The sequence below is a fragment of the Suillus fuscotomentosus genome (genome assembly GCF_016647785.1).
Source record: "Suillus fuscotomentosus strain FC203 chromosome Unknown F5891scaffold_7, whole genome shotgun sequence".
Taxonomy (NCBI): domain Eukaryota; kingdom Fungi; phylum Basidiomycota; class Agaricomycetes; order Boletales; family Suillaceae; genus Suillus; species Suillus fuscotomentosus.
The window spans coordinates 882,932-908,170 of record NW_024539519.1 but is presented as its reverse complement, the minus strand read 5'-3'; the positions used below and the strand labels follow the sequence as shown (position 1 = coordinate 908,170).

Sequence of the window (25,239 nt, the reverse complement as noted above, 5' to 3'; positions counted from 1 at the left end):
ACTGGCTCAGAGACGAATTCTGTATGAGCTCACCTGTGGTATTGATCTGTTCGAGTAAGGACTTGGGCAGGCTGATGCCATGCCGTCTCTGACCCCCTGGCCGATGCATTAGATTTGAAGTAATTTTCGAGGTGTCACAGTTTGCACTTGTTGAGTAACACCTTTAGGATCAAATACGGATAAACAATATCCAAGTGATCTACTAATACGACATAAGTACCATAGTAACGTCCATGAAAGTAAGTACATATAAGTACAACGAAGGTACAACAGCAATGGGTGGTATGAATGGATGAGGGGATTATGTAAAGTACATAGATGCAGCAGAAATTGTTAACAAGAAAAGAGACATCATCGCGGGTCGATAACTTCTACAACAGATTCAAGAACCACCTTGGGTCGCAACAGTATACGCCGATCTATGCTTTCTTCCGAAGCTGGCGCGTCGCTCATAGCTTTTCTTGTCGAGCAACGTAAGCCTAGCTCCGTTGTACACAGAACAACGCCATCCGACGATCCATAGTCTTCAAACGCATCCATCATCTCCTGCCCGTCAAACAGCTGGCCACTATCCGCAGCGATAACCTCGAAGTTCGCCGACATAATCTCCTCCCTCGTCACTTGCGCTAGCCTGCAAGCGGCCTTCGAGATCCGTTTGACTTGGGCCCCGAAGCATGCACGGAAGTTCTCGCGCGAAGCCGGATTGGGCTGGGGATTGGTACTACCAGAGATGAGAAAAATGTCTAGCGACCAACGGAAGATCGTTTCCGTCATCTCATTGATTGCGTATTCATTAAGTTCGGGGTGGAGCTCATGGATGTGTTTATGAGTCAGCGCTCTCCATCGTGACGAGGTTGGCTGAGGTTCTGAGATGATATGAACAAATCGCGGGCAAAGAAATGTTTTAGGAACCCACCTGAGTGGAACATGTGGGTATAGATCTGGGTCAGGGTGATGTTGGCCTTGGACTGGTAACCGATGCAAAATGACGATAGTGCTCTAGATATGCAGTACGAGATGCAACCCTGAAGAGCTAGTTGAACAAGCATAGGATCTTGGGAGTGATCCCGAGTTGCCAATAAGCGACTCAGGGCAGCACCCAACCTCGTGGCAACTTCGGAGGAAGCTTGCGTAACCTTTGCAGAGTTAGGGCGCTGCTTCGAGAACGTGCAAAGTTCTGTGGCAGATGCTGCAAACTGAAGGATTTCAGAGTTGAGATCTTGTACAGCTTGTATGACCTGTGCCCCAGACCACAAATCAATCTTGTTCAAGAAGGTTTCTAAGCTGCGAGACTGGGCTCGCTCTTCCTCGGACACGGTAGACATGTTGTCTGGGTAAGGGTCGCTACCATTGCGGCGATGATTGCCGTTGGCCTGCGATAAGGTATCGTCATGGATCTCTGACCAGTCAGCGCTCAGTCGGATCTGCCGAGACTGAGATGAGTCTGACCGCTGATGTGCGGGATCACAGCTTCGTCGACGATCGAAGTGAGTGGAACGGAAATGATGCTCGGGTGAGTGCCTTTCGCGCTCCTTAAGCACCTGGATCTCCTTGTCTCTGACCTTCAAAAGGTCTCTCGTTTCTTTGAGGGTCTTCTCGAGGGTTTTATACCTCTCCTCCCAACGAGCGACTTCTGCTTTTGTTTTGGATAGTTCGTTTTTTATAGCATCGTTTTCGCGGCGCATTGAATAAAGAGTAGAGGCTGCAACAGAGGCGCCAACCGAGGGATTACAAAAGGACGAATTGTGAGAGTCAGTACGTTCGGCAGCATCCAGTCTGTCACGTAATGAAGTGGACTCTTCGTCTGCAGACAGGTTTCTCGGTCTCGGTGTCGGGTCTGTCGGCGTCAACGGAAAGGATAAGTCGGAGACAGAGTTTTCAGCGCTGAGAGCACTGAAAGAAAAGGAAGGACTAAGCGAGGTAAAGAATTCGAAGGTTGATTGGTACAGGTCTTTGAGATTCAAGTTAGCGATAGGGAGCATGGCGGCTGAACGTCGGACAACCAAACACCGTTTCAGCGTGTTGCTTTAGGCCTAAGGCCTAATCACTGGCTCAGTTATATGATCTATGCGTTAGCGAAATTTTATGGGAAATCATATGAGGTTAGATATAATCACTGACAAGTGCCAGGCTCTGCTGCAAGTGCCAGCTGGTTCCAACCAGATCCCTGACAAGGATTCCCTCCTCGGGCAATCTCTGGGCGGCCAGTACAAGCAAGGTTCCCAAGCCCTATTTCCAGCGCAACACGAGGTTCTTCTTAAGCCTCGAGGCAGTTGCGTTTTTGTTCGTGGAAAGCCAATGGCAGAAGGATGTACGTGATCATCCTCGTGGTAAACTCCAATTATCTTCTTGCTGATTCACTTCATTTGATTCTCATTCTAGCCCTTGTCAGTACAGCATGCACTGCTGACACGCTGCGATCATTTTCATCGTAGCCTCGTGTGGACTGCCTTTATTCGAGTCACCCGCCCCGACTTAGCACATAGTACATATATGGCCTCATAAGCTCATATCTATCAACAATCCGACTTTCTCGACATTATCTACACCCGGCATGAAGCCAACTTCTGACACGCGAAAGCCCTATGGCGGCTCCTCGCGTGCACTAATCATCGCTCTTGACGTCGGAACCACTTTCAGTGGTGTATCATATGCCCTACTCGAACCAGGCGAAGTCCCAAAAATCCACGGCGTCACTCGGTGAGCATCTCGTTCCAATGACGCGTACCCTCTGACGGAAACGCGTCCGCCCTTGTCCTGTTCAGTTTCCCTGGTCAAGAACATGTGGCTGGCAATTCCAAGATTCCCTCTGTCATGTATTACGATAAGCATGGCAGAGTCATGGCTGCTGGCGCTGAGGCAGACAATGCTTCCATAATAAGCCAGGCTGAGGATGAGGAATGGATCAAAACGGAACTGTATGTGTATATTCCTTCCCGTACGATCAAATTTTGACACTGCTGCTCACCAGCTTCAAGCTTCGCCTCCGGCCGAAGAGTATGAAATTGAAAATGAATGGGATGCGTCTGAGTCCGCTGCCACGACATAAAACTTCCGTTGACGTTTTTGGAGACTTCCTTGCCTATCTCTTTCGTTGCACGAAGAGTTTTATCATAGACACACATGCTAACGGCCAGACCCTGTGGCACCATGTCGAATCTAGCATCGAGTTCGTGCTGAGCCATCCCAACGGCTGGGAAGGTGCTCAGCAGACGAAGATGCGACGCGCTGCTGTGTATGGGGGTTTGATTCCTGATATGGATGAAGGCCGAGCGCGAATACGTTTCGTCACGGAAGGAGAAGCTAGTCTTCATGCGTGTGTCCAGAGCGGTCTTGCTGCCGATGTCCTTTCTGTGTGTATTCCAAACATATCCCACACATGGACTTCTCGTCTGACGTGTCCCCTAGAATCCGTCTAGGCACGGATTCCTTGTAGCTGATGCGGGCGGCGGCACGCTTGATATCAGTTCCTATGCAGTCCGAGGGACCAATCCCCTGGTAATCGAAGAGGTGGCTCCTCCCGATTGTGAGAATACGCTGACGCGTCCTCTTGTCTATTTTCGTATCTGATCATTTGCTTCCGAAGGTATATTTGCTGGATCTGTCTTCGTCAGCCGAAGGGCAAGGGAGTTTTTGGAAGGTGAGCTATCTTTAGTTGCATCATATACAAGGTCTCATCCTGCGTGCAGAGAAGCTCAAAGGTTCGAAGTACGGCACTTCCGATTCGATCGACCACATCACCAAACGCTTCGATGAGACCACTAAACGGCTATTCCGAGACAAAAAGGATTTACAATTCGTTCCATTCGGATCTCCACTTGACAAAGATCTTTCAGTTGGCATCCGCGGAGGCCAGTTGAAACTTGATGGGTAAGTAGGGGAACAAACATTCATTATACTTCCAAAAATGACGTTTGATAGTGCGCAGGTGGCAGAGTTCTTCGAGCCTTCTGTCCAGGCGGCGATCACGTCGATCAAAGCCCAGGTTGACGCATCGCAAGGGATGATCAAAGTATGTTACTCTTCACACTCAACATGAGGTCTTAATGATCGCCTTTTCATAGTCCGTCTGGTTGGTGGGAGGATTTGCGGCCAGCCCGTGGCTCTTTAGTCAATTACAGGAACGCCTCGCTCCACTGAAGATCACTGTGAGCAGACCGGACAGCCAGACGTAAGAGGCTAAATGATCATTCCAGTATTTCATCTCTCTAATATTGTACGATTTAGTTCAAAAGCTGTGGCTGATGGTGCACTTGGCTTCTACTGCGATCATCATGTTTCGGCCCGGATGTCGAAATTCATGTATGGGGTGGAGTACCTGCGTGAGTACGATCCCAACGATCCGGAGCACCAGTCTCGGAAAGATCGACTTTGCGAACTTCCATCTGGTCCTCGGCTTCTGCCCGATGCGTTTGACTGTATTCTTGCTCGAGTATGTTTGCAGTGATTTCACTGGAACGTGGGTTGACTTAACTCATGTGCACATTTGCAGTGCGTGAAGGTTAAGGAATCTACGGTGTTCTCGCGGAAATATTGCACGGAACTTACCAATCTGTCTACCCTTTCTGTGTTCGAGGTAGAGATATGGTGCTATAGAGGTGGTGACACGATTCCGCAGTGGATTCTACGCCATGCAGGTGAGTATCCCTGAACATGAGTCCGAATGCCGCGCTGATCCATGATCTTCCATCCTTTCATTGACAGAGGACTATTCGACATTGTGTGTAGTCCGCGCAGACCTGTCGCTCCTCAGCGGAAGTGCAGAGCCTAAACAAGGCAAGAATGGCAAGACATACTGGACGATCGTGTTTAGCGTCGAGATTCACTTTGGTCTCACCGAGTTCAAAGCGCGCATAAAGTGGAATGACAACGTGAGTGATTTCCATGTATTTTTTCCTTACGTGTGCTAAGTTGGTTGTAAAAATCTTAGGGAACGATCAAGTAGTATGTGAAAATCTGCATGAAACCAGTGACATCTCTAATTTTGTTTATAGTGGACCTGCGTCTATCGTGTATAGCGAGAGCGGCCACCGTGCTGACGAAGACGAACCGGACATCTCAGAGGATGACTACACCCCATCGCGTGCTGGATCCGTTGCGCCGTCACGCTCTCATTCCGTTGCGCCATCACGCTCTCATTCTGTCGCTGCCTCTCGCGAACCACTCGCTTCAGGTACCAGGACTCCTCTAGGAGCCTCGCGAGTGGATGCCACATTCATAGAAGTCCAAGAGCGTAGCCGGACGAGTGTAGTCTCAACTCAGTCATCCGCTTCCAAGGTGTCCACTCCCTCGCCTCCGACCCCAACGGCCACTGAGCGTGGGGTGAGAAGCAACACGACGTCAACATCTCAAGTCACGGCTGAACAAAGCACCCGGGAGGTCGAGCGACAACGGACAGTGTCTACCGCATCCAGAGTCTCCACAGTAGTTGGGAGCGCTGTTGAGCGAGACCGCAGGATTTCGACTGCTTCGAAAGTTTCTGTCTCGGCTGTTTCTCAGCATGTCCATACAGCTTCTTCCCAGCAAACACTCATAGCCACTTCCCAGCTTTCCCCTCCAGCTGTCGCCCAGCCTGCACCTCCAGTCACTGTCGAAACCCGCGGACGGGGGGCTCAACCTCCTGCTAAAGACAAAGGCAAGGGGAAAAACAAGACCCCCAAGACCACCGTACCTCCTTCCCCGATTGATCCAGCTGACACCACCGTGGGCAAGAGTCCAGGCCAGCTAGCAGAAGCCCTTACAGCTGTCTGGGGCTCTGCTTCCAAGGCGAACACGCCTGGAGCCTCGCCGCTGGTTCAGACCTCCAAATCTCTCGAGCCAACAACGCCGAAGATTGAAGCTCCCCCTCCACTGTCTCACAAAGCGACGCCAAAGACTGCAGAGGTCAAGCTTTCAGAGCCATCTACACCTGCACTCGGAGAAGCCCACCACTCGATGTCTACCACTATCGTCTCTGAAGTGCATCAGGAGGCAACGAGAGAGCTCTCGGTTGAGATTACGCAAGAGACACGGATGGAAGGTCCGCCGTCGTCTACCACGCCGGCAGATACAGTTCCTACTGAGCTTATCTCTACGGAAGCTTCCCGGGATCTCGCCGCGATTGCGGAAGTTTCAGAAGTCGTGGTTGCCGAGCAGCACACGGAGATTTCAGAAGTCGTGGTTGCCGAGCAGCACACAGAGTTTTCAGAAGTCGTGGTTACCGAGCAGCACACGGAGGCGGCTCTCAGTGTCACAGAGACACAATCCAACGTTCTGGGTATTGACATTTCTGTGCCCACACTCGAGCTCAATATCACGTCGGAAGCACCATCTGCATCAGCGAATGACACCAATGGCGATGGTGGTTGGAGCCTTGATGAGGCGTGGGGTCAGCAGCCCGCTGAAAAGACAGAGCCAGTTAGTTCCCCTGCTTGGGGTTCTTCTGGTAGCACCGGATGGGGCTCGAGTTTAAAGGCCACCACCGGATTGGGGGTGAGATCAAGCTGGTCTATGCAAGCTGGATCCACTTTTGGAGGCATCGGTTCTACTCTCGCAGGATTTGGTAATCTCCTCAGCGCTGATGGCAGGAAAAGTTCCAAGTCCTCGCCGAAACCTGGTTCACCCTTACTCCCAGCTGAACACATTTCTTCTCTTGGAAACCTCAGCTCTCTTTCAGGATCAATCAGTAACCTCATCGGTGATGACAAGAAGAGTCCGATACCCTCACTGAATCCTGATGCGTCCCCGCTTCCACTCCCTCGCGCTCTTTTCAATGCGGGCGACGCTGATCCGCCCGCTGCTCCAGTACAGGCGACGGAAGAGCCCCCTGCACCAACCGAGGCGCCGACCAATGTGGCGGACGCTGTAGTACCAACCACAGACGAGACAGTACCACCCCCTACTGATACAGCGACGACTGAAGAGAAAGCGGAAGAAAAACCCCCTGTAGAACCCATCCCTGCTCCTGAAGAGCCGTCCGTTCCAACAGGGGATGGAGAGGGTAATGATCCCGAAGAGGACAAGGAGGAGGTTGATGGCAAGAAAGCGAAGATAAATGCCCCGCCGATGAAAGCAGCTAACAGCAAGGGAGGGAAGAAGAAGAAGAAGAAGTGAAGTGCAGGCACTCGTACACAGATCCCCCCCACTTCGTGATATTGTTCATCATTTACTTTACGTCTGACAAACTTGTGATACTGCTATCCTTGTAGCTAATAATTCTGATACCTCATGTAGCTTTTGAGTCAATAACCCCCTGGAGGCCTCGGTTCTAGTCTTGCAGGATGAAATAGGAACGGCAATATGATACAAAGTATTCATCCACTCGTCATGTTCTTTGGTGAGTAGTGGTATAGAAAGCGTACTGCAAGCCTCTTTCAAGTTGGGCACTAGGAGAGTAGCTATGCACGGCAGTCATTTAACGAGCAGGTTCACGAGTATCAGCCAGGCTTGAACGCACAAAAAAGTGGATTGACAGATCGTGCCCAAATCAATACAAGTACTAGCTAGCTTCGAGCGATTCACGAACAGTAAACGATTTGACTACGCGAACTTCCGTATAAGGTAAGAGGTCAATATCAAGTAATAGGAACTTCAGAATTATTTAATTATTCAATAATGGAGTTCGCAAGCTCGACGTTTCACAGTATTAATAAGATCATGTATGCATGGGTCGTAAGTAAGCTGCGATAGAGGATCCATCAACCGCAGAGTAAGACAAAACCTGTATCCAGAAGCAAAAAAAAGAAACAATCCAGGCACACTGATCACACTACCTCCGTACCATTCCAACGCTACGGTTACTGATCCCCTGATCAAAACTACGCTTCCTCCGTCTCCCATTATCGACCGCAGACGACAAGCCAGACTTCAGGCTCGTAGCACTTGCGTTCTTCGCATCCAACGAGAGTGCTGCACCGACAGCAGGCATGCTCAGTCTCCGTATCCAGCCCCTGGGCTTCTCAGGGCATAAAATGATAGGTGGCTCCGGAGGACGTAGGTCGCGAGGTGAGGGTGAAACATCTGGTGTTTTGTATTTAATGACGGAACACGCATCACAACCGCAAAATGGCGCGTGGTCTTTCGCAGGTAGAGGAGAAGACGGCTGTGAGCGTGACGGAGATTGAGATTTCCGCTGCGGTGAAGTCGAGTTCGGTGGAAGGACGAGGTGTGAAGTGCTCTGTGAGCCGCGTTTGTACTGGAATGGTATCGGGTGAGGCACTCTGGGCGTGTCACTAGCACTGATAAGGTCGCCCCGTGCATCAAGAAAATGCATTCGATCGCGCTCGAAATCGCGCGTTTTCTGGTTGAGTTCTCGTTCGCGCTGTCGAAGCTCGCATTCTTTCTCCTTGAGCTCTAGTTCTACGAGCTGTTCGATACGTTGTCTCCGCTTTCGAATATCTTCTTCGCCTTGAGGGCCGTCACGGGTGGCTTGGGAAGCAGGAGGGTTCTCATCGACCACTTGTCTATCGGTTGGCGAACGTCGAGGGGTCTCATCTATAGGCTCATATCTAGAGGCGAGATCTGAAACGCTCATCGGCAAGCGCGGTACATCTTTCGGCGCCAGAGACAAAGGCTCGATCTCAATGCAAACAAAGATCAGCCCGGCACATGAAAGAATTAAATACACATCTACTCACCGTACGACTGTAACGATTGAGCAAAGCAGCAACAATACTCACATTGCTTGTAGAACTATTAGTGCGCTCAGGCGTCTTCTTAGCAGCATCGATACTCCGGCCCCTTTTGAATGCGCTGCGGCTTTCCACTGAAGCACTGAACTCGCGCTCTGAAGGAGTATGCTCTAGTTGCTTGCTGTTGAGTGTTTTCTCGCTTGAAGTCGCTCGTGCAATCAGAGATAGTCGATCAAGTTCCACTTCCTCACAGGACTGGGACTGCGTCTGTTGGACCTTCTTCTCACTACCAGTCAACATCCCCGGTCCAATTATTCCCTGTGCCACTCTGTCTTCGAGGTGATTATCAGAGTACCTATGCTGTAAGGAGGAAGGCGCAGTCTGTCCGTGTGACGCAGAATACAATTTGAAATCAACGAGGATATGCTTATCAGAAAGTGTACTCTCGATCGGCTGTGGAGATTCCGATAATAGGACACACTGTTGAGCTGGTTTATTTGGTCGGGGAACTTGTAAACTCTGCATTTGCGTTCTCTGGTGCTGCAGCTCTGCTTCGTTAGCAGCTAGAGGGATGGGGAAATGTGTCGGAGGGAAGGGGAACGCGCTGAGAGTCGTTATCGAGTTGATGGAGCCCTGATTCTGGTTCTGCTCGTTGGAGCTGAATGGCGGGTGGGGACGCTCGAGGTCGGCGGGATTGGCTTGTGAAGGAAGGGGAAACGAAGTTTGGTATTCGTGTTTTCCAGGCGGGATGTTTTGACCCCATTCCGTTACACCCCGGGTTGGAAGTGGAGCTCGAGCAGACGCAGGTAATATGTCTGGTAGGTCATCGGGTAAGGGACCTGTCCATGCGCCCTCGCAGAGAGCTCGCCATTCACCAAGTGGACCAATCGACGGGGAGAATCGACGGATGCTTTCACATGACCGCGCCCATTCTGCATCTGCGACCCTCGAGAGGCAGGCTGCTATGCTATACGTGGTCGATGTGTGCTGTTGCGTCACGAGTAGTGCGTGATTACTGTCGAATACAGTCAGAACAAAAGTACTGCAATAGGCATACGTAAAACTTACTATTTCTCCTGAGACATCTCAGGACCAAGCGTACTGAGCAGATTAACATAACGTGCGTGTTCTTCCCCAACATCGCGTGCACTCTTCTTAGCCTTCTTCTCGTATGCCTGACCTTACAGGAACCGTTGAGACAACGCAACCTCGAGCGAAACGACAACATGATGTGACGTACCAGCTTGCTTTATACGAGCGTTTGAATCATCCATACGTTCGTCATGGGTTTTCTCTTCTTTCTTCAGTCGTCAGTGAGTGAGCGAGGGGAGGGTGGAGTGAGGAACGTAATATGTACCGCGAGCTTTTTGAACCATTTTTTCACCTCTAAACTGATACTGCGACATTCCATATCAGCTATCTTTGCAAACTTAGCATCGACATCGGAAAGAACGTCGAATATGCTTGCGCTAACGTTCAAGGCGTTGCCTGTGCACCGCGCCGTTTCGTGAGACTTGTATTTGGGTTGAACTTTGGAAGGTAAACTTACCTGCGATCTCATTAGTGGTTTTGAGGGCAGCAGCTTCTTTGAGGGTTTTTGAGAGCTTCCTCTGTAGTGCGACGATAGCCCCTGCAGCTTCGCAGTAGTCAGTAAGCATGTTCACGAGTGTCTCCAATGTTCCGCATGATTTGTGGATGTCTTGCCGTTCTGCGGGTCGTAAGGAGGTGGTGAAGCTTGACATGGAGATACGCTAGAGGTAGGGAAGTAGTATTATGATTAAATGGAGACTTTACTCCTTGCTCGCTCGAGCTTGTGGTCCCGCATCGGTTATGCTGGTGAGAGATGATCATCGGACTTTGAATCAAGCGGCAAAAAACATGTTAAGACAAATCCAAGACAGCGTGCTAGCATACAAGATATTCTACAGTAAATTTGTTAGTCGTGTGAGGTCCAGCTAGAAAGCAGTGCATATATGTGATGTAAGTGACCCTGTGCGGGTCTGGAGATTCATAGCAATTGAGTATGGATGAATGCAGGAGGGGGGCACGAACTAGTACTTAAAAGTGGGTGCCTGCTCCTTCCTTTCAATGGGTCCTGGTCCCGTCAGAATGTTGTTCTACACTCGGACTACATCTGTCAATGATCGCGAATTCCGCAAAGTAAGTGTATACCTTACCTTGATGACTTCATGCGTAGCAACTTTTTCCAAGGCTTCCGTCTGGACCGAGAATTGGTACCAGGATGGAGTGGAATGATGTATTTACTACGTGGTGGTGAATGAGACACGAGTGGGTCCTGGTTACGGAACAGTCAGAAGCAAGCTAGGGTAAGAGAAGTATGAACTTACGTCAAGCGAGCATGTTTCGATATTCCTTTGCTCTCTCAGTCCCTGTTGGACGTGCCCGTGGTCCGATGGATCACACTGAACGTCTCATGAGAACTAGGACATGCCAGCGCCGAGAATACTGGACTTACATCTGAAGCATCGGATGCGAAATATACGCATTGCACCTTGGTCAGCAGAGCATAATGGTCGCTGATCCACCTCCTCCGCGTCAGCTGCCCGTATTTCTTCCAACAGCTATCTTCTTTGGTGTATCTACAAAGAAGCCTGGACGAGGCGTATAGACCAACTTGTCTAGTCTTCCTGGTGTAAGCGGAGAAGGAGGTTGATACCCCCAAGTGAACCCTCCTTCATCGTCGCCGCTCCATGCATCCCACAAGCCAACAGATTCAACCAGTTCGGAGTCGTTGAGCGAAACAGCGTTAAAGTCTCCTCCAACGACTCCTCCAAACAGCCCATCCTGTATCAAAGCATCAGCGACGAGCTTGAATTGTCTCTCCCTGATAGGGGCGCCGTCGGGTAATGGGTCAAGGTGGGTGTTAGCAATTCGCAAGGTGACGACAGACTCGGATGATGCGGGAGCTTGTGCTGTGTCCAGGAGACCGCTGAGCTTGACGTCTACGAAAATAGCGTGGTGCTGCGATTCAGAGCAGCTGAAATGAATAGTTGTTGACTTTGTGATGCGGAGGGAACGAGAGAGGAGGGTGACTGTGCCATACTTTGCGAGCTTAGGCCAGGCGTCTGTGGTTGAAGGAATGACGACGAAGAAATTCTGGACCCACTTGTTATTGAGAATGGTATCGAATGCAGTGGTTAGGACGCCTTGGAGGAGGATCGAGCATGGTTCAGGACGTCTGCGGTTTGTCCTGCACTTGAAGACCTGGTGCTGGATATAGGAGAGAGCAGCATCTAGGCGAAGGTCTGGTTCTGGCCTCATACAATCAACGTTCCATGATACAACACGGATGAAGCTGGGCATGTGTTCTCCGGCTCTATCTTGACTCGGACCTGGAAGCCATTGTTTCGATTCAGCGGTGTAATGCACTGGTTGAATGTCTCGGTGAGCGTCAGCCATGACCCTCCTTCGACGCCTGGCATATGCAGATGAATATGTAGGCTATACTTGTCGGTCAAGCGTCGATGGCACAGCCATTCATAATACCCGATCAACAACCGTAGACTAAGCACAACAAATATAGATGGTCAAGCAAGTTCATTAAAAGACTTGGCGCTTATTCTCACGAGGCTTGCAACAACGCTTATTTCCGTTCATTACGTCAAGTATATCGTCGCGACCTTGACCAGAAAGGAATCGCATTCAAGTCTTTGTTTGGGAGTCCAGAAAGATGAGACATTATACAGCAAGGGGAACACATGCAAAAACAGCATCACGAACAGTACCTCCACAAGCCCAGCGTTAACCGATACGCCAAAGCTTTCTCCTTTTCACCACAAGTTGGCATTGAGCTCTTCCTTGAGAGCGAGAAATTCATTCGTCATGAAATGGAACACTCGACTCAAGATCGAGTGGCTACATCCAGCATAAATATCAACCCCAGCCAAATGATGAATGATACTGACATAAACCAATATGCCCACAGGTTTTTTGTTAAAACGTGGAAGGCAATCATACGACCGTATAGTAGTGACATATTCAGCTTGAGAATCGATCGAGCTTAAAGGTCCTTGACTTGGTCCTCAAGCCAATTCCACAGCTCTGAAGCCTGCTGCGGGTCCTGCGCGTCTGCGTGTGTGTTCCCAATGCGCGCCCATGGAACAAGATACTGTCCAGGATATAAGTTCGAGTTCATTCATGAGAGAAAAGGCTAACCTTTCCGTTAAGATTCGCTCCTTCTGCAGTGGTTCCAGCATATAACTACGTGAGCGCGCCAAGTGATACATCATGGAAGATCATACTCTGCAAATATCGAACAATTAGCATCTGGAAGGTTGAATGATACGTGATAACACACGGATATCATTTTGGAAAAGGAGCCATGATAACGGCCAAGCTCCGTCTTGATACCACCGGGGTTGAGTGCTGTTGAGACTATACCTCGGTTGCCATATCGTTTAGCTACCTCAGCTGCAAATAAAATGTTGCCCTTTGCACACAGGAGTTTAGCAAAGGAGTTGATACAATGGAGACAAAACTTACCATTTTGCTTTGGCCATAAAGATTCTTGACGCTCTTCTGTTTCCTGGCGGGAGAGTCCTTGAACGTGTTATAGTCTAGACTACCGAACCAGTGGGCGTTAGAAGCTGTGTTCACGATGCGTGCAGTTCCATCAGGTGACTGCGTGGTACCCGCTAGAAGTGCAGGCATAACAATTTTCGTGAAGTAGAAGTGACTAAGGACATTTGTACCAAATTGCAGGTCATAACCGTCGTCCGTCAACATCTCTATAGGAGGAGCCATTACCCCAGTGAGCGACATGTGAGTGGACGATGAGACGACAAGCCAGGGCAACACTCGCGCGTTGTTGAATAGGACATGCAGTACGGGTTCTCTCCTAAAGTGAAGTGTCAGTTGTCTCGCTGCTCAACAAATGCAATGTAAGTGTACTGCAGAAACTCTTCTCCAGAAGCCTTGATGGACTTCAAGTTTGCCAAGTTGAGTTGCAAGAAACACGCTTCTTGTCCGGTGCTCTCTTTTAGGTCGCGAATAGCGTTTTCACCCTTGGCCTTGTCGCGACATGCAACGTAAACCTTGGCATTTTTTGTGAGGAGGACCTAGCCACGAAAAGCGTCAGCATGAGGACAAATACGGTGATGGGAGGCAGACTCTGGCGGTCTCTTTGCCTATCCCTGAATTAGCACCGGTGACGAGAACAACCTTTCCGGACATGTCTGGGACATCAGATGCGTGAAACTTTGTTGACGGGGGATAAGTCTCGCGAATGTACGCTGACCAGATGTGACCCATAATGTGCACGTGGTGGTTTTGGGGGTGAAGTTTATCGTTCGATGGATACCCGCCCCATGGCTTGCCAGAGCGCTCATAAAGGATTCATAGTTTATATATAGATACGCTCCGCAGTGAATTTACTCTCACGATCATATGCGAACTTGATCTCTCATTCTAGGTATGCATCTAGTACTATGTTGCTTCTTCCGCGCGGGCATGCTGCATTTGACTTCTGCACTTGGAAAGATCAATTCCGTCGCATACTATATCAATCTCACAATCCAGACAATATCGTACTCCAGCCGTTGATCGGACTCACAATCTGCAGAACCACAGTCATTTGCAGGCTTAGCATCGGAGACAAGGGTAGCAAGAGAAAATAACCTCCATGCAAGCTGGCCCGTGCGGGAACTGTATAGCAGGAAGTCATGGACGCTGATACCCAAGCACCCCTTCCTCGCACGGCATGTGTGTTCCTCAGTGCCATCGCAGAACCAAATTCTACTCCAGCATTTTGCAATTCCCTTCTCCAAGTCATGTGCGAACCGTCGTTCAGCTCACACAAAATATAAAGAGAGGATAATGGTCTGGCAGCGGATGGCTGCCAGTGTGCCGGAAGCGTGATGTATCCCACTTTAACGACAGAAAGCTCTTGTCTATTTCCCTCCACCCCTGGCCAATCATCTATCTGCTGTATGCTGCATGGCCGGACCATGGGGTTCCGAGGATGAAGACCGCTAGTCAGCTCACAGGCGGTGACAGCCTGTTGCACGGACTGGGCAGCTGAGCCGCAGCTCACAGGCGAACAGGAGCGATAAGCGAACTTCTATGAGACTACGACCGTCTGCCATGCCTATGCATAACATAGAACATCGATGATACTGCTGGTTCGTTGCACCGCGTCTTTTCTAGACCTTCGAGTCGCACCATTCTCTTAAATTCCAATACGTTCGCAGTCTTCAACTATGGGTAAACGTCGTGCCATCGTTCTTTAATCAACCTAAATGAAACGGAACTGAGCCATTCGACGATTTACGAGCCCCATCATCATTGATAACTCTTTGCAGGTCGCCGTCGAAGCGCCATATCGGCCATATCGGTTATCATCATGTGCTCATGACGAACGTACGTCTGCTCTCGTCATCGAGATAATGAATGTGACATTCATTTATACTTTAGCCCCTCACGGACATGTCTTCGGGAGAAGCAAGCTCTTGCACTATTGGAGTAAGTCAGTCAGTTCTTGGACGTTGTTCGGTTACAGGCAGTCACATGTGATGGGACCCTAGATGATGGAGACCAAATGGTTGGTTACAAAGTCTGTGTCTTTCTGGAAATTAGAGGTCCTTTTCACTGTGGTATGGAAGATAGGCTTGCCAACTTGATATTGACGATTTGATCGAGTTCATGTGCCTGGTGCGGACGATTATCACCCTGTGTCGTCGTCACGATTAGGTCGGTCACGTATGTTTTGAGAAACGTTGTGGTTTTCGAGGCTATGCTCAGAGCACGTGCACTTAGTATGAAGCGATGCGCCTTCCCAACCAAAGCAAACCGGTTTCCCCATGTATTTTTGTTCGAATCAGAGAAGGTTTATAATAATTCGTGGGTTGGCGTCTATTGTAACTTTTTGAGATCCTGCATTCCAGGGAGTGTACTTTGTCGGTTTATGGCACTATCTATGAGCTCAGGCTCAAGTAGTCCTCAATGGGATAACCGTCATCGTGGCTTTATTTCTCCCGCCGAACTACAACAGCTCAGACAAGCTAGTCCAGGCAGAGGAACCGATCTACACGAGTTTCACGCACGACAACCTGCAACAACTCCTTCAGGCGACAACAACCCTAGCGCTGGAGCAGTAACATTAACAACTCAACAGGAGGACCAGTCGGTCTCGAGACCTGCTCAACAACAATCAGTCGCTAATACAATGTCACACCTTCGCACTTCGTCTTTCTTTTCTTTTCGCAAACAGTTGCAGCATTCAAGTGACGCGAATACAGATCACCAGCAGCAATCTAACCGACGCCCAAGCACCGGTGCGCAAGACCGCGACTTCGCACCACAAAACATCCAACAGCGCGCTCAAACAATGGGTCCAATGCGCTCCTCGCCAGAGAAGCAGGATGACCAAGAGTCTGACACGGCTTTAGCAACCCGCAGAGATTCTTCAGCTGTTCCCCCTCTTCATCCTGAAATACGCTCCATTGTTCAGCTCACGGTCGCGCATGCCCGAAAAGTCTACTTCAGCGGCCCACTAGTAAAACGCGTACAGCGCCAGCCGGATGGCCAACGTCCCAAAGATGATGGATGGTTCGACATCTGGGCACAACTTAGCGGCACAACGTTGAGCATATGGGACATGAAGGAGATTGAAGAAGCAAGCAAGAAAGGCCTTGAGGTGCCTCCTACGTATGTAAATATCACAGACGCCGTGAGTCCATTCCAATGTCCTTCTATGCTAGTGGTGATGACGCTGGCTGTAGTTTGTTCACGTACTAGGTTCAGTGACTGGTCCCGCCGAGGGTCCAGATCAACCGCGGAAGACATATATGAACGTCTTCACTCTCAACACGGCAGGCTCTAATTTGCTTTTATTCAGCTGTCCGTCAGCATCGGCATTGGAGTCATGGGCAACAGCTCTACGATTATCTGCTTGGGAAAAGTCTCGTCTTGAAGAAATGTATACTGCTCATTTGATACGCATAACATTGCTTGAAGGTCAGTTGTCTCACTAAAGTATGTTCGACACTGACGTCATATTTCTCAGGCAAAGACACCCGTACAACACTCGTCCGTGGCCGCATGGAAGGGTGGGTGCTCATACGTGTTGCTGGGCAAACAGACTGGAAACGCATGTGGATGGTCATATCCGGGTCGCAAACTTTGTACACCGAACCTGGAGCCCCGTCTACTACCGCTGGCACCACACCTACTCCCAAGAAACGCATGTCGAATCTCTTCTCGCGCGATCACTCCCCCGAACCTCTACCAATGAAGCCTTTGCTTGCACTTTATGCATCTCCTAGGCCAAGGGACAAGAAGCACCCCCTTCTTACGCTCAGGGAGGTTTCACAGGCGTTTGCAGTGTACCCAGAGCGCCCGGAATTGATCAACCGCAGCACGCTCATGAAACTTGAGGGTCTAATTGGTGACGAGGAAACGGCGGGCACGATGAAACGAAGGGAGGGGTGGTTGCTTATTATGCCTGAGCTTGAGGCAGGGAATACACAAGCATCCGAGATGCTCAAGTGGCTTGTTGGTGAGTAGACTGTTTCAGTCGCGCAGACCATGATGACTCACCATTTATTCAGCGCTTCATGACGCCTTTGAGCTATACGGACGTCCGAAAGTGTACACTTGGGACCCTCGTGATCCAGTTTCGTTGATGTTTGCTTATCCAGTTAATCCTGGGAGAGACGTAAGTGCAAGTTATTTCTCAACACAAGGTCTACTAATTTATTGGATGATAGCTCTTGTTCCTTGATCGTGAAGTTGCAGAGTCTATGGACCCACGTGACGACCGTACCTCTGCTATTCGCAATCGTCTTTTAAATATCCTCCACTCACGTATGCCTGGACTTCGTGCCGTATCTGCGCCGCCCCCCCTGCCACCCATTGGTCTAGGTGTTGATCCTAATCGCCCACAACAGCAACAGCCGTCACAAGATATTACTCAGCCCCCATCACAAACTCAGAATGGTCAACCTGTTGACGCCCCCCAGCTCCCCACGATCAATTTCGACTTGCGCTCGCCACCAGACCTCACTGTTGGCCACGCTCTCTCCCCCATCACGGAACGGAGCGCAACGCGTGAAACGCTTCCGGATTTCCCTCGTACGCAAAGCCGTTCGATGTCGAATGAGCACAACGAGCCTGAGTCGATGATGATAAGCAGCTCGTCGATGTCGAGTGGGAACCCAGATTCGGTGGGACGGTCGATGAGCAACGGGCATCAGGACTTTATGTCGCGTTCCATGTCCGAGCACAACCAGTCGCAGATGCTTACTTCGTTTAACCCTGTCCTAGAGAACATACCTGGGTCAATCACAGGTCTCCCACCGACTGGAAGCCCTCCTCCTACCTTGCGTTCCGACTCAAAGCCTACCTCAAGCTTGGAGACTGCACAAATGAGGAGTACAGAGCCATCCACAGTTGCGAGTGTAGATGTTGGCGGGTTCAAACTTCCTCTTACGCCTGAGTCTCCTAGGTCACCTACATTTTCTACGAGCTCGACAAGTCCTAGTTCAGGAAATGGTAAGCCTACTTCGCCAGGAATGTTGTTGTCCTCCCTTGTTGCACCTGTGCCCATCAGATCACCAACTTCGAGAACTCCCCCTCCTGGCTCGCCCCTTTCATGTCTCACATCGCCTTACTCTCCCAAAGGGAAGGATAAAGAGTTACCTTCTATTCAAGATGTACAGGATGTTCTACAGCTACCGCCTCGAGCACTGTCTCCGCCTCACCCATTTATAACGCAGCATAATACAGGCTCACCGCCCTTGCCTCCCAAAGCCAAGTTATCGAACTCAACACCCCGGGCGCCTGTTTCTGTAGCAACAGTTCCTGTTGCCCCCGCACAGCCCCTAGTACAAGACAGTCAGAGTATCTTTTCAGACGCTCTCTTCTTCATGCAACAACTCGACGAAAAGCCCCAAAACCCGCCGCGACGCGTCCCAACCACCATTTCTGAAGCCTCAAATTCCGAAGAGAGCTCAGTGTCTGACAACCCATTGCACCCATCATCAGCGCGTCGGGAAATACCGATGTCATTTTCGGAGCTGGGAAGGACGGAAGCTAATATTAGCGAACACAGCATGATTGGCTCGCGCCCTTCTCTCGGCCGTAAGCCGTCCGGTGCACGTGTACAACCTATTTCTAGCCGAGGCCCAAATGTGGAAGCCATCACCTCAGTTTCCTCACCTTCTTTAGAGTACGTTCACGTCCAGGCCATGACGGATTCGCAACAGAAGATCATCCAAAAGCAGAACAGCGGCGACGAAGTTAATGTAGATGCACTTGCTGCGTTGTCTTTCCTTGATGGTACATCTGATGTCGCACCCCCGCCTGCAACTACATCCCAGCCGCCGCTGATAGAACAAGACGTGTCGTCAGAGCCTACTGTCGAAGGTAGTGCTGCATCTGAGAGCTCGGAGGGCGTCACGCAGTACAGGTCGTCATTTGCTCCGTCAAAGCAGGCTGCACAACGAAAGGCGCGTGCACAGGCGCAGCATCAGGCAGTGCTTCACAAGCCTGGGAGAGCGAACGGGAAGCGTGTCAAACCTGGGAACAGGGTCTCTGGGTGGAATGAGAGCAGTGAGGAGGAGGAGGAAGAGGAGGAAGAGGAAGAAGACGACGACGACGACGAAGATGCTGATTCTGATGAGGAATCCCCTTCGACTTTGGAGAGCAAGAAGCCGGCTCCTGTCCCGCCAGTACCGGTTCCGGCTGTTAGACCTCTGCGTCCCGGTAGTGCAGGGCGTGCTGTGACACCTGGAGAACAAGCAACGGACGCGAATCCCTACGCGCAGTTACGACATCCTCGTAATCTGCCGCCTGTTCCGAGGCCGCTGACACAAGGTTAGTATACCTTTATTTGTTGAATTTTCTGAGCTGATGATCTTCAGGCGGTGTGTCAGATGACTATATGAACGCCATGCCACCACCTCGGCGACTCGCTTCCGATCAGCACATGCGAACACCAGATGATGCCCCTCACCTGCGCCCACAGTCTGAATATACTTCCCAAGTCCTTCGTCCACAAGCGGACTTCAATCAACACGGTGCCGCTCGTCAAAACATTTGGACACAGGTTCTTGATCCTGGTCGCACGCCCGGTTCTCATCCTCAACCTGAAACTCCTTCACACCAACGAGACCCTTTCATCCAGTTGGAACCTGCTTCTCAATCCATGACGAAAGCTTTCACTCCTCACGGTCTGCTATCTGCTGGGATGCAGGACAAGCAGGACCGATCTGCCAAGAGACAAGAAGAGCTTGCGCGGGAAACCGGTGCTTCACTTATCAACGTTCCTAATAAACCACCACCACCTCAGACGGGTCTCTTGGGTGCGATCACTGCTCATGAACGCGAGCGTAAACGCGAAGGTGGCGTTGGTGCTGCTTTGACGGAGCGTGAGCGCGAAAAAAGGATGGCTGAAGAGCGGCAACGCAAGATTGACGACTTCCAACGCAACCAACTGGAGATGCAGGGCATGTATGGAGGTGGCCAGCAGTACCCGAACATGATGGCCAACCCAATGATGGCCAATCCTATGATGATGGGCCTGAACCCAATGATGACTGGTGGGAACCCGATGATGGTTGGTGCCAACCCGATGATGAACGGCACCAACCCCATGATGACCGGTGGATATATGGGTTATCCGGGTATGATGCCAGGATTTAGCAATCCGCAGTTCTTTGCACAGCAGGCAGCGCAAGCTGCTTACCAGCAAGCTATGATGGCATATTCCTCTGCCGGGTCACATGTCGGCGATGGCATGCACCCCACGCCCATGAATCCCATGAACCCCATGATGACCGGCGGTGGGATGGGCTACGATCCTCGGATGTCGATGATGGGCATGCCGATGATGGGCAACCCCTTGGGCATGAATCATATGGGCGGAGGCATGGGGATGGGGATGGGAGGCGGTGGTATGGGAGGTGGTGGTATGGGAGGCATAGGAAGTATGGGCATGCAGATGACAGGTGGTTCGGCGTTCGACGCACGGTATTCTCCAGCTAATATGGAAGACCTTCGTCCTCCCGGCTCGCTCGCGCAGGGTCAGCGTACTGGCCACAGTTCGTCCCGGAACAGCTCGGCTGGTCAAGGATCGCCCGCCGGACCGCGCCCTGTCGATGCCCGCGACAACCCGAAAAATTGATCTGCGGTCTTACTTCTACACTTCTCATTTAGGCATCTCTCCTTCTCGGTCAGGCGTGCAATGACAGTTAATTCAATCGCGCCTTTTTTACGAAGTTTACGACCATAAAATGCCTTTTGCCTAGTTTATCACTTTTCATACCTACATTTTTCATGGACTTGGTCATATCAAATTATCTTCTGCATCGTTATATCTGGGACCCTGAAGAGATTGTTACGGTAGTTTCAGGTGTTTCTTAAATTGCTTTTTACTGGTAAACATCGTGCAAAGGAATTCGAGTCAGCGGATGCAATATTCGGCCCACGGGACTTGGTGCTCGCATTAGGAGTCTTGTCCGAATCCGATCAAAGTTTCTGCGCAACTACACCCGTACTCACCCGTACTCACGTTCTTAGAAGACTGACAAATGGGTGTGAAGTCACTATGGGACCTCTTGTCTCCAGTGGGTCGCCCAGTGCCGTATGTACTCCATGATTTCTGGGGTTCTGACATACTTAAACGCTGGGTTCATTCTAGGCTCGAGACCATCGAAGGGAAAGCTCTTGCCATTGATTCTAGTATTTGGATCTACCAGTTTCAAGCTACTATGCGCGACAAGGATGGACGTGCATTGGTTAACGCACATGTGCTTGGTTTCTTCCGACGTATCTGCAAGCTACTATTCTATGGGATTCGCCCAGTCTTCGTGTTTGATGGAGGAGCTCCTGCGCTTAAGAGAAACACGATTGTAAGGCACTTTTTCTTTCTGCTCACTGCAATGGTGACAGAATGGTATAGATCGAGCGTAAGAAGAAGAAGAGTGGTGCAGCTGCAACTCACGCCAAGATTGCGGAGAGGCTGCTGGCAGCCCACATGAGACGGGAGGCTTTAGTACATGCTCAAGCGTTACAGTATGCGACCTATCGTATCCTGAATGAGTGTGCAAATACTTATATATGTAAGCCAGCCCTTCATCGTCAAAAGGAAAGCAGAAAGTGCCCTCAGGACCCGTGATCCTGGATGAGAATGCGGTTTACCTTGAGGACATTGATAATTCTGCACCGAAGACACCGGCAAAGAAGAAAGCAGAAGAAACACCTCTTTCGTCAAAAAAGAAAGCTCGCTTTTATGACCATGATCCTTACAGACTTCCAGAAGTGGATCTTGAAGAGCGCGTAGCGAAGGCCACTAGTTCGCAGGCTCCAGACCCGCGCCTCGCTACAGAGGAAGAGCTCCGGACATTCATAGAGGAGATGCGTCCAGAGGACTTCGATGTATCCTCTCCAGCATTCCGAGAGCTGCCTACAGAAGTTCAGTACGAAATTGTTGGTGACCTTCGGTTGAAATCACGTCAGACATCGTACAAGCGTTTGCAGAACATGCTACAGAAGGCAGAAACTCCTTTGGACTTCTCCCGAGAACAAATCAAGAATCTCAAGCAAAGAAATGCTCTAACTCAACAACTCCTGATGACTACTGACAGTATCGGTAAAGCACACATCACCATTCCTGTTCGAATTGCCAGTGAGCGAAATAGAGAGTATGTTCTTGTCAAGAACGACGGGGCGGACGGTGGTTGGGTCTTAGGCATCCGAGACGACGGCACGCAGTCAAAACCAATTGAAATTGATCAAGACAAGCCCACACTTCAAAGCGACAGCGATGATGACATGCAGATGGAGGAAGTCAGTATGTATGCTGCCGGAATCCTTCGTTATCATTGATCATCCGTTCATTGTTTTGTCAGACCAGGGAATGCAACACCTGATTCCGATCTTCGAGAGTTCCAGGCAAGTATGGCACTGCACGCCATAGGCAAACGCTTGCAGCCATCCATGCCAAAACCTGTCCAAAGGCGAATCAAATCAAAGCCTTTATTTGACCTGGATGATGACGAGGATATATCCAGACCCTTGGATGACGAATTTGATCACATCGAGGATCCTGAGCTTGCCCTTGCCATCCAGGCTTCACTAGAAGACCATACTGCGAATTATAAGCCTAGTAAGTTTTTCTAGGGCAGGGATACTGCGAAATTTGACATTCGTTTAGTCACTTCAGAACCTTCTTCTAAATTTAGCCCTCCTGCAACTCCTCAGTCAAAACCTACTCTTCGACTCCATGATTCTGACGATGATCTATACACGTCCCCTTCTCGGCTGGAGACCGCACTTTCGATCGCAGGGGCTGGTCCGGTGCGAAGGCTGGCTGGAACCTTGTATGATCTTCCATCGCAATCTGCGTTTGGGAAGGCGGCTTTGTTAGTTTCACCGAAGACAGCATCGCGTCCCATGCCAATCGTTCAATCATCCTTGTCAGAATCAGAAGAAAGCATGGATGAAATATTGCCTGTACAGGTAGTCGAGGCATCACACAGAAAGCCGTCGCCGGTTGCTACTAGCGCCCATGTCAAGCCGCCACAATCCCCCAAACATTCGCAGGAGGCTGCACAAGATTCGGACGATGACATGGAAGAAGTCCCAGTCACTGATGGCAATCACGTCCGTGATGTATCCGAGGGTTTTGTACCTGCAGCAGTCTCAGTGCCGGAGGATGCGGCCGAAGAACGACGATCAATGTCTCCTGCATCTTTTCAGCTACCAAAGTCATTAGAACGTCCTCAGCCTTCGACCTCTAATGTGGTCACGCCCGAAGCTCGGATATCTGAGAGCGACAATGAATTTGATATCGAATGGTCGCGGTCTCCGTCACCTGTGCTTGGTACTGCTCCGGGGAGTACCGATCAAGGAGCGTCTGCTGCTGTGGAAACCTGGGATGCTGCTGAGGAAATGGATCCACATGCTGAAGAAGGCGAATTTGCCCGATTCATCTCGCAAGTCAAGGGCAAAGATTTGGATGCCGTCAGACATGAGATTGACGAAGAGATTCGGACGTTGAATCAACAGAAGAAAGCAACGATCCGTGATTCAGAGGATATCACTCAACAAATGATCTCTCAAATTATGGTATGTGTACCGTGCTGAAGGTAGTACTATTTATTTGAGCTCACCATCGGGTCCAAGCTCTTACTGCGTCTCTTCGGGATTCCATACATAACCGCACCGATGGAAGCCGAAGCACAGTGCGCAGAATTAGTCTTGCTAGGTTTAGTTGAGGGCATCATAACGGACGATTCGGATGTTTTCCTTTTCGGAGGCATGCGCGTTTTCAAGAATATGTTTAATCAATCCAAGACTGTGGAGTGTTTTCACTCCTCCGATCTGTCCCGGGAGCTTGGCCTGGAACGCGATACGCTCATCCGTCTGGCGTACCTGCTCGGAAGCGACTACGTGGAGGGGCTCCCTGGTGTTGGTCCTGTAATAGCCATGGAACTACTAAAAGAGTTTCCGGGCGAGGACGGCCTTCATCAGTTCAAGGACTGGTGGACCAAAGTCCAAAGTGGGCGAGATCGAGCAGAGGATAATACTACCAAATTTCGCGAGCGTTTCGTATGTGCCTTGAAGAAAATTTTTGATGTCAGTTTATATGTGCTTATCTTTTGATCTAGAAAAAGAAGTTCAAAAACTTATACCTGCCCCTGGAATGGCCTAATGCGTTGGTGGTGAGTGGCTGCTGTTTTGTTGGGCTGCAATGGAGGGGTAATCTCCATGCCGTAGAGGGATGCTTATTATCATCCGACGGTGGATTCATCAGATGAACCGTTTAAATGGGGTATGCCCGACCTCGACGCCCTCAGACAGTGCGTAATGACCACCTCCGGCACTTAAAAAAAAATGCTCACAACTCCGCAGCTTTTTCCACGAAGAACTACACTGGAACCAAACCAAAGTTGACGAATCACTTCTACCGATCATTCAAAAAATGAATAAGCGGAACCAGGTACGGACCAAGCCACGTGGCAAATCAATGATTATTGATTCAATGTATTTGCTAGGCTGCAGCTATGAATCGGCAAGGCAACCTAAACAGCTTTTTTGATGTTGTACCCGGTAGCGGATTACATGCCCCAAGGAAACGACAAGCGTATGGAAGTAAGCGTCTTCAGCAAGTGGTTACGGATTTCCGAAATCAGCAGGCAAAACAGAATACAAGCACACCAGTATCTGATGAGGCAGATGTCCTTGTACTCGAAGACGGGAAGGAGCCTGTTGCCAAAAAGAGGAAAACAGGTGCTAAGAGCCGAACGAAACTTAGTTCCGCAGTAGGACAACAAGAACAGGGGACAGGGACTAGCCGCAGAGGGAAGGGCCGTGGCGCCAGAGCGCGGGGCTTGTCCTCCAAGACAGTTCAGGAATCCCATTCCGACACTGGGGATGAGTATGTCGGCAATGTGATTGATGACAGTGCTTCCACCACAGAAACATCAAAACCCCGTCTTCGCCCAAGGGCGAGACCAGTGGCGAAAGGGTCCCGAGTATCTGACACATACACCATGCTTGCGGCAGAGTCCGAGGGTTCTTAGCTTAAGCAACGTGTACATAACTACCATCATAGCATATGTACTTCCTAAGATCCGAAGTTCTGAACTTGCGTTATTTCCAGGAAAGA

The 25,239-nt window shown here is 50.2% G+C and overlaps 7 protein-coding genes across 7 annotated transcripts; 3 read left to right on the top strand and 4 right to left on the bottom strand.

The window, feature by feature from the left end:
• Positions 1-139: 139 nt before the first annotated feature.
• F5891DRAFT_1009397 (uncharacterized protein) lies at positions 140-2,406 on the bottom strand. Its single transcript, XM_041360588.1, has 4 exons — positions 2,383-2,406; positions 2,122-2,311; positions 917-2,065; positions 140-866 (listed from the first exon to the last, which is right to left on the bottom strand). The coding sequence occupies exons 3-4, from the start codon at positions 1,980-1,982 to the stop codon at positions 352-354; spliced, it is 1,581 nt and encodes a 526-aa protein (XP_041231032.1). The 5' UTR covers positions 1,983-2,065; positions 2,122-2,311; positions 2,383-2,406; the 3' UTR covers positions 140-351.
• Positions 2,407-2,554: 148 nt separating this feature from the next.
• F5891DRAFT_1126220 (uncharacterized protein) lies at positions 2,555-4,945 on the top strand (the record flags this gene model as incomplete). The annotated part of the gene is made up of 12 exons (XM_041364063.1): positions 2,555-2,700; positions 2,766-2,918; positions 2,972-3,344; positions 3,409-3,526; positions 3,587-3,640; positions 3,690-3,870; positions 3,922-4,012; positions 4,065-4,171; positions 4,228-4,432; positions 4,493-4,637; positions 4,705-4,871; positions 4,931-4,945. The coding sequence occupies 12 exons, from the start codon at positions 2,555-2,557 to the stop codon at positions 4,943-4,945; spliced, it is 1,755 nt and encodes a 584-aa protein (XP_041231031.1).
• A 2,482-nt stretch (positions 4,946-7,427) lies between these two features.
• On the bottom strand, positions 7,428-10,454 carry F5891DRAFT_1139499 (uncharacterized protein). The gene is made up of 6 exons (XM_041364873.1): positions 10,159-10,454; positions 9,967-10,097; positions 9,850-9,910; positions 9,678-9,789; positions 8,616-9,624; positions 7,428-8,557 (listed from the first exon to the last, which is right to left on the bottom strand). Exons 1-6 carry the CDS (start codon positions 10,349-10,351, stop codon positions 7,748-7,750), a joined length of 2,316 nt encoding a protein of 771 aa, XP_041231030.1. The 5' UTR covers positions 10,352-10,454; the 3' UTR covers positions 7,428-7,747.
• Positions 10,455-10,836: 382 nt separating this feature from the next.
• On the bottom strand, positions 10,837-12,149 carry F5891DRAFT_690761 (uncharacterized protein). The gene is made up of 3 exons (XM_041372812.1): positions 11,086-12,149; positions 10,958-11,032; positions 10,837-10,905 (listed from the first exon to the last, which is right to left on the bottom strand). The coding sequence occupies exon 1, from the start codon at positions 12,027-12,029 to the stop codon at positions 11,166-11,168; it is 864 nt and encodes a 287-aa protein (XP_041231029.1). The 5' UTR covers positions 12,030-12,149; the 3' UTR covers positions 10,837-10,905; positions 10,958-11,032; positions 11,086-11,165.
• Positions 12,150-12,630: 481 nt separating this feature from the next.
• On the bottom strand, positions 12,631-13,949 carry F5891DRAFT_1253588 (uncharacterized protein; the record flags this gene model as incomplete). Its single annotated transcript, XM_041369923.1, has 7 exons — positions 13,740-13,949; positions 13,521-13,687; positions 13,113-13,467; positions 12,928-13,059; positions 12,855-12,872; positions 12,786-12,830; positions 12,631-12,738 (listed from the first exon to the last, which is right to left on the bottom strand). The coding sequence occupies exons 1-7, from the start codon at positions 13,878-13,880 to the stop codon at positions 12,631-12,633; spliced, it is 966 nt and encodes a 321-aa protein (XP_041231028.1). The 5' UTR covers positions 13,881-13,949.
• Positions 13,950-15,419: 1,470 nt separating this feature from the next.
• Positions 15,420-21,145, top strand: F5891DRAFT_1009382 (uncharacterized protein). Its single transcript, XM_041360587.1, has 6 exons — positions 15,420-16,296; positions 16,349-16,583; positions 16,633-17,124; positions 17,177-17,283; positions 17,336-19,442; positions 19,490-21,145. The coding sequence occupies exons 1-6, from the start codon at positions 15,532-15,534 to the stop codon at positions 20,749-20,751; spliced, it is 4,968 nt and encodes a 1,655-aa protein (XP_041231027.1). The 5' UTR covers positions 15,420-15,531; the 3' UTR covers positions 20,752-21,145.
• A 12-nt stretch (positions 21,146-21,157) lies between these two features.
• F5891DRAFT_1126185 (uncharacterized protein) lies at positions 21,158-25,153 on the top strand (the record flags this gene model as incomplete). Its single annotated transcript, XM_041364058.1, has 12 exons — positions 21,158-21,210; positions 21,268-21,478; positions 21,529-21,641; positions 21,698-22,423; positions 22,478-22,734; positions 22,783-23,696; positions 23,754-24,179; positions 24,239-24,292; positions 24,348-24,430; positions 24,483-24,570; positions 24,626-24,860; positions 24,894-25,153. 12 exons carry the CDS (start codon positions 21,158-21,160, stop codon positions 25,151-25,153), a joined length of 3,420 nt encoding a protein of 1,139 aa, XP_041231026.1.
• Between the last annotated feature and the right edge of the window lie 86 nt (positions 25,154-25,239).

Bases quoted from the DNA above. Each gene is read 5' to 3' on its own strand.
- F5891DRAFT_1009397 (XM_041360588.1), bottom strand. From the start codon at position 1,982: ATGCTCCCTATCGCTAACTTGAATCTCAAAGACCTGTACCAATCAACC. The intron at 867-916 runs GTGGGTTCCTAA...ATATCATCTCAG, and splicing joins TACCCACATGTTCCACTCAG to AACCTCAGCCAACCTCGTCA.
- F5891DRAFT_1139499 (XM_041364873.1), bottom strand. From the start codon at position 10,351: ATGTCAAGCTTCACCACCTCCTTACGACCCGCAGAACGGCAAGACATC. The intron at 10,098-10,158 runs GTAAGTTTACCT...CGCGGTGCACAG, and splicing joins AACCACTAATGAGATCGCAG to GCAACGCCTTGAACGTTAGC. The intron at 9,625-9,677 runs GTAAGTTTTACG...TGTATTCGACAG, and splicing joins GAGATGTCTCAGGAGAAATA to TAATCACGCACTACTCGTGA.
- F5891DRAFT_690761 (XM_041372812.1), bottom strand. From the start codon at position 12,029: ATGGCTGACGCTCACCGAGACATTCAACCAGTGCATTACACCGCTGAA.
- F5891DRAFT_1009382 (XM_041360587.1), top strand. From the start codon at position 15,532: ATGGCACTATCTATGAGCTCAGGCTCAAGTAGTCCTCAATGGGATAAC. The intron at 17,125-17,176 runs GTGAGTAGACTG...CCATTTATTCAG, and splicing joins GATGCTCAAGTGGCTTGTTG to CGCTTCATGACGCCTTTGAG. The intron at 17,284-17,335 runs GTAAGTGCAAGT...ATTGGATGATAG, and splicing joins CAGTTAATCCTGGGAGAGAC to CTCTTGTTCCTTGATCGTGA.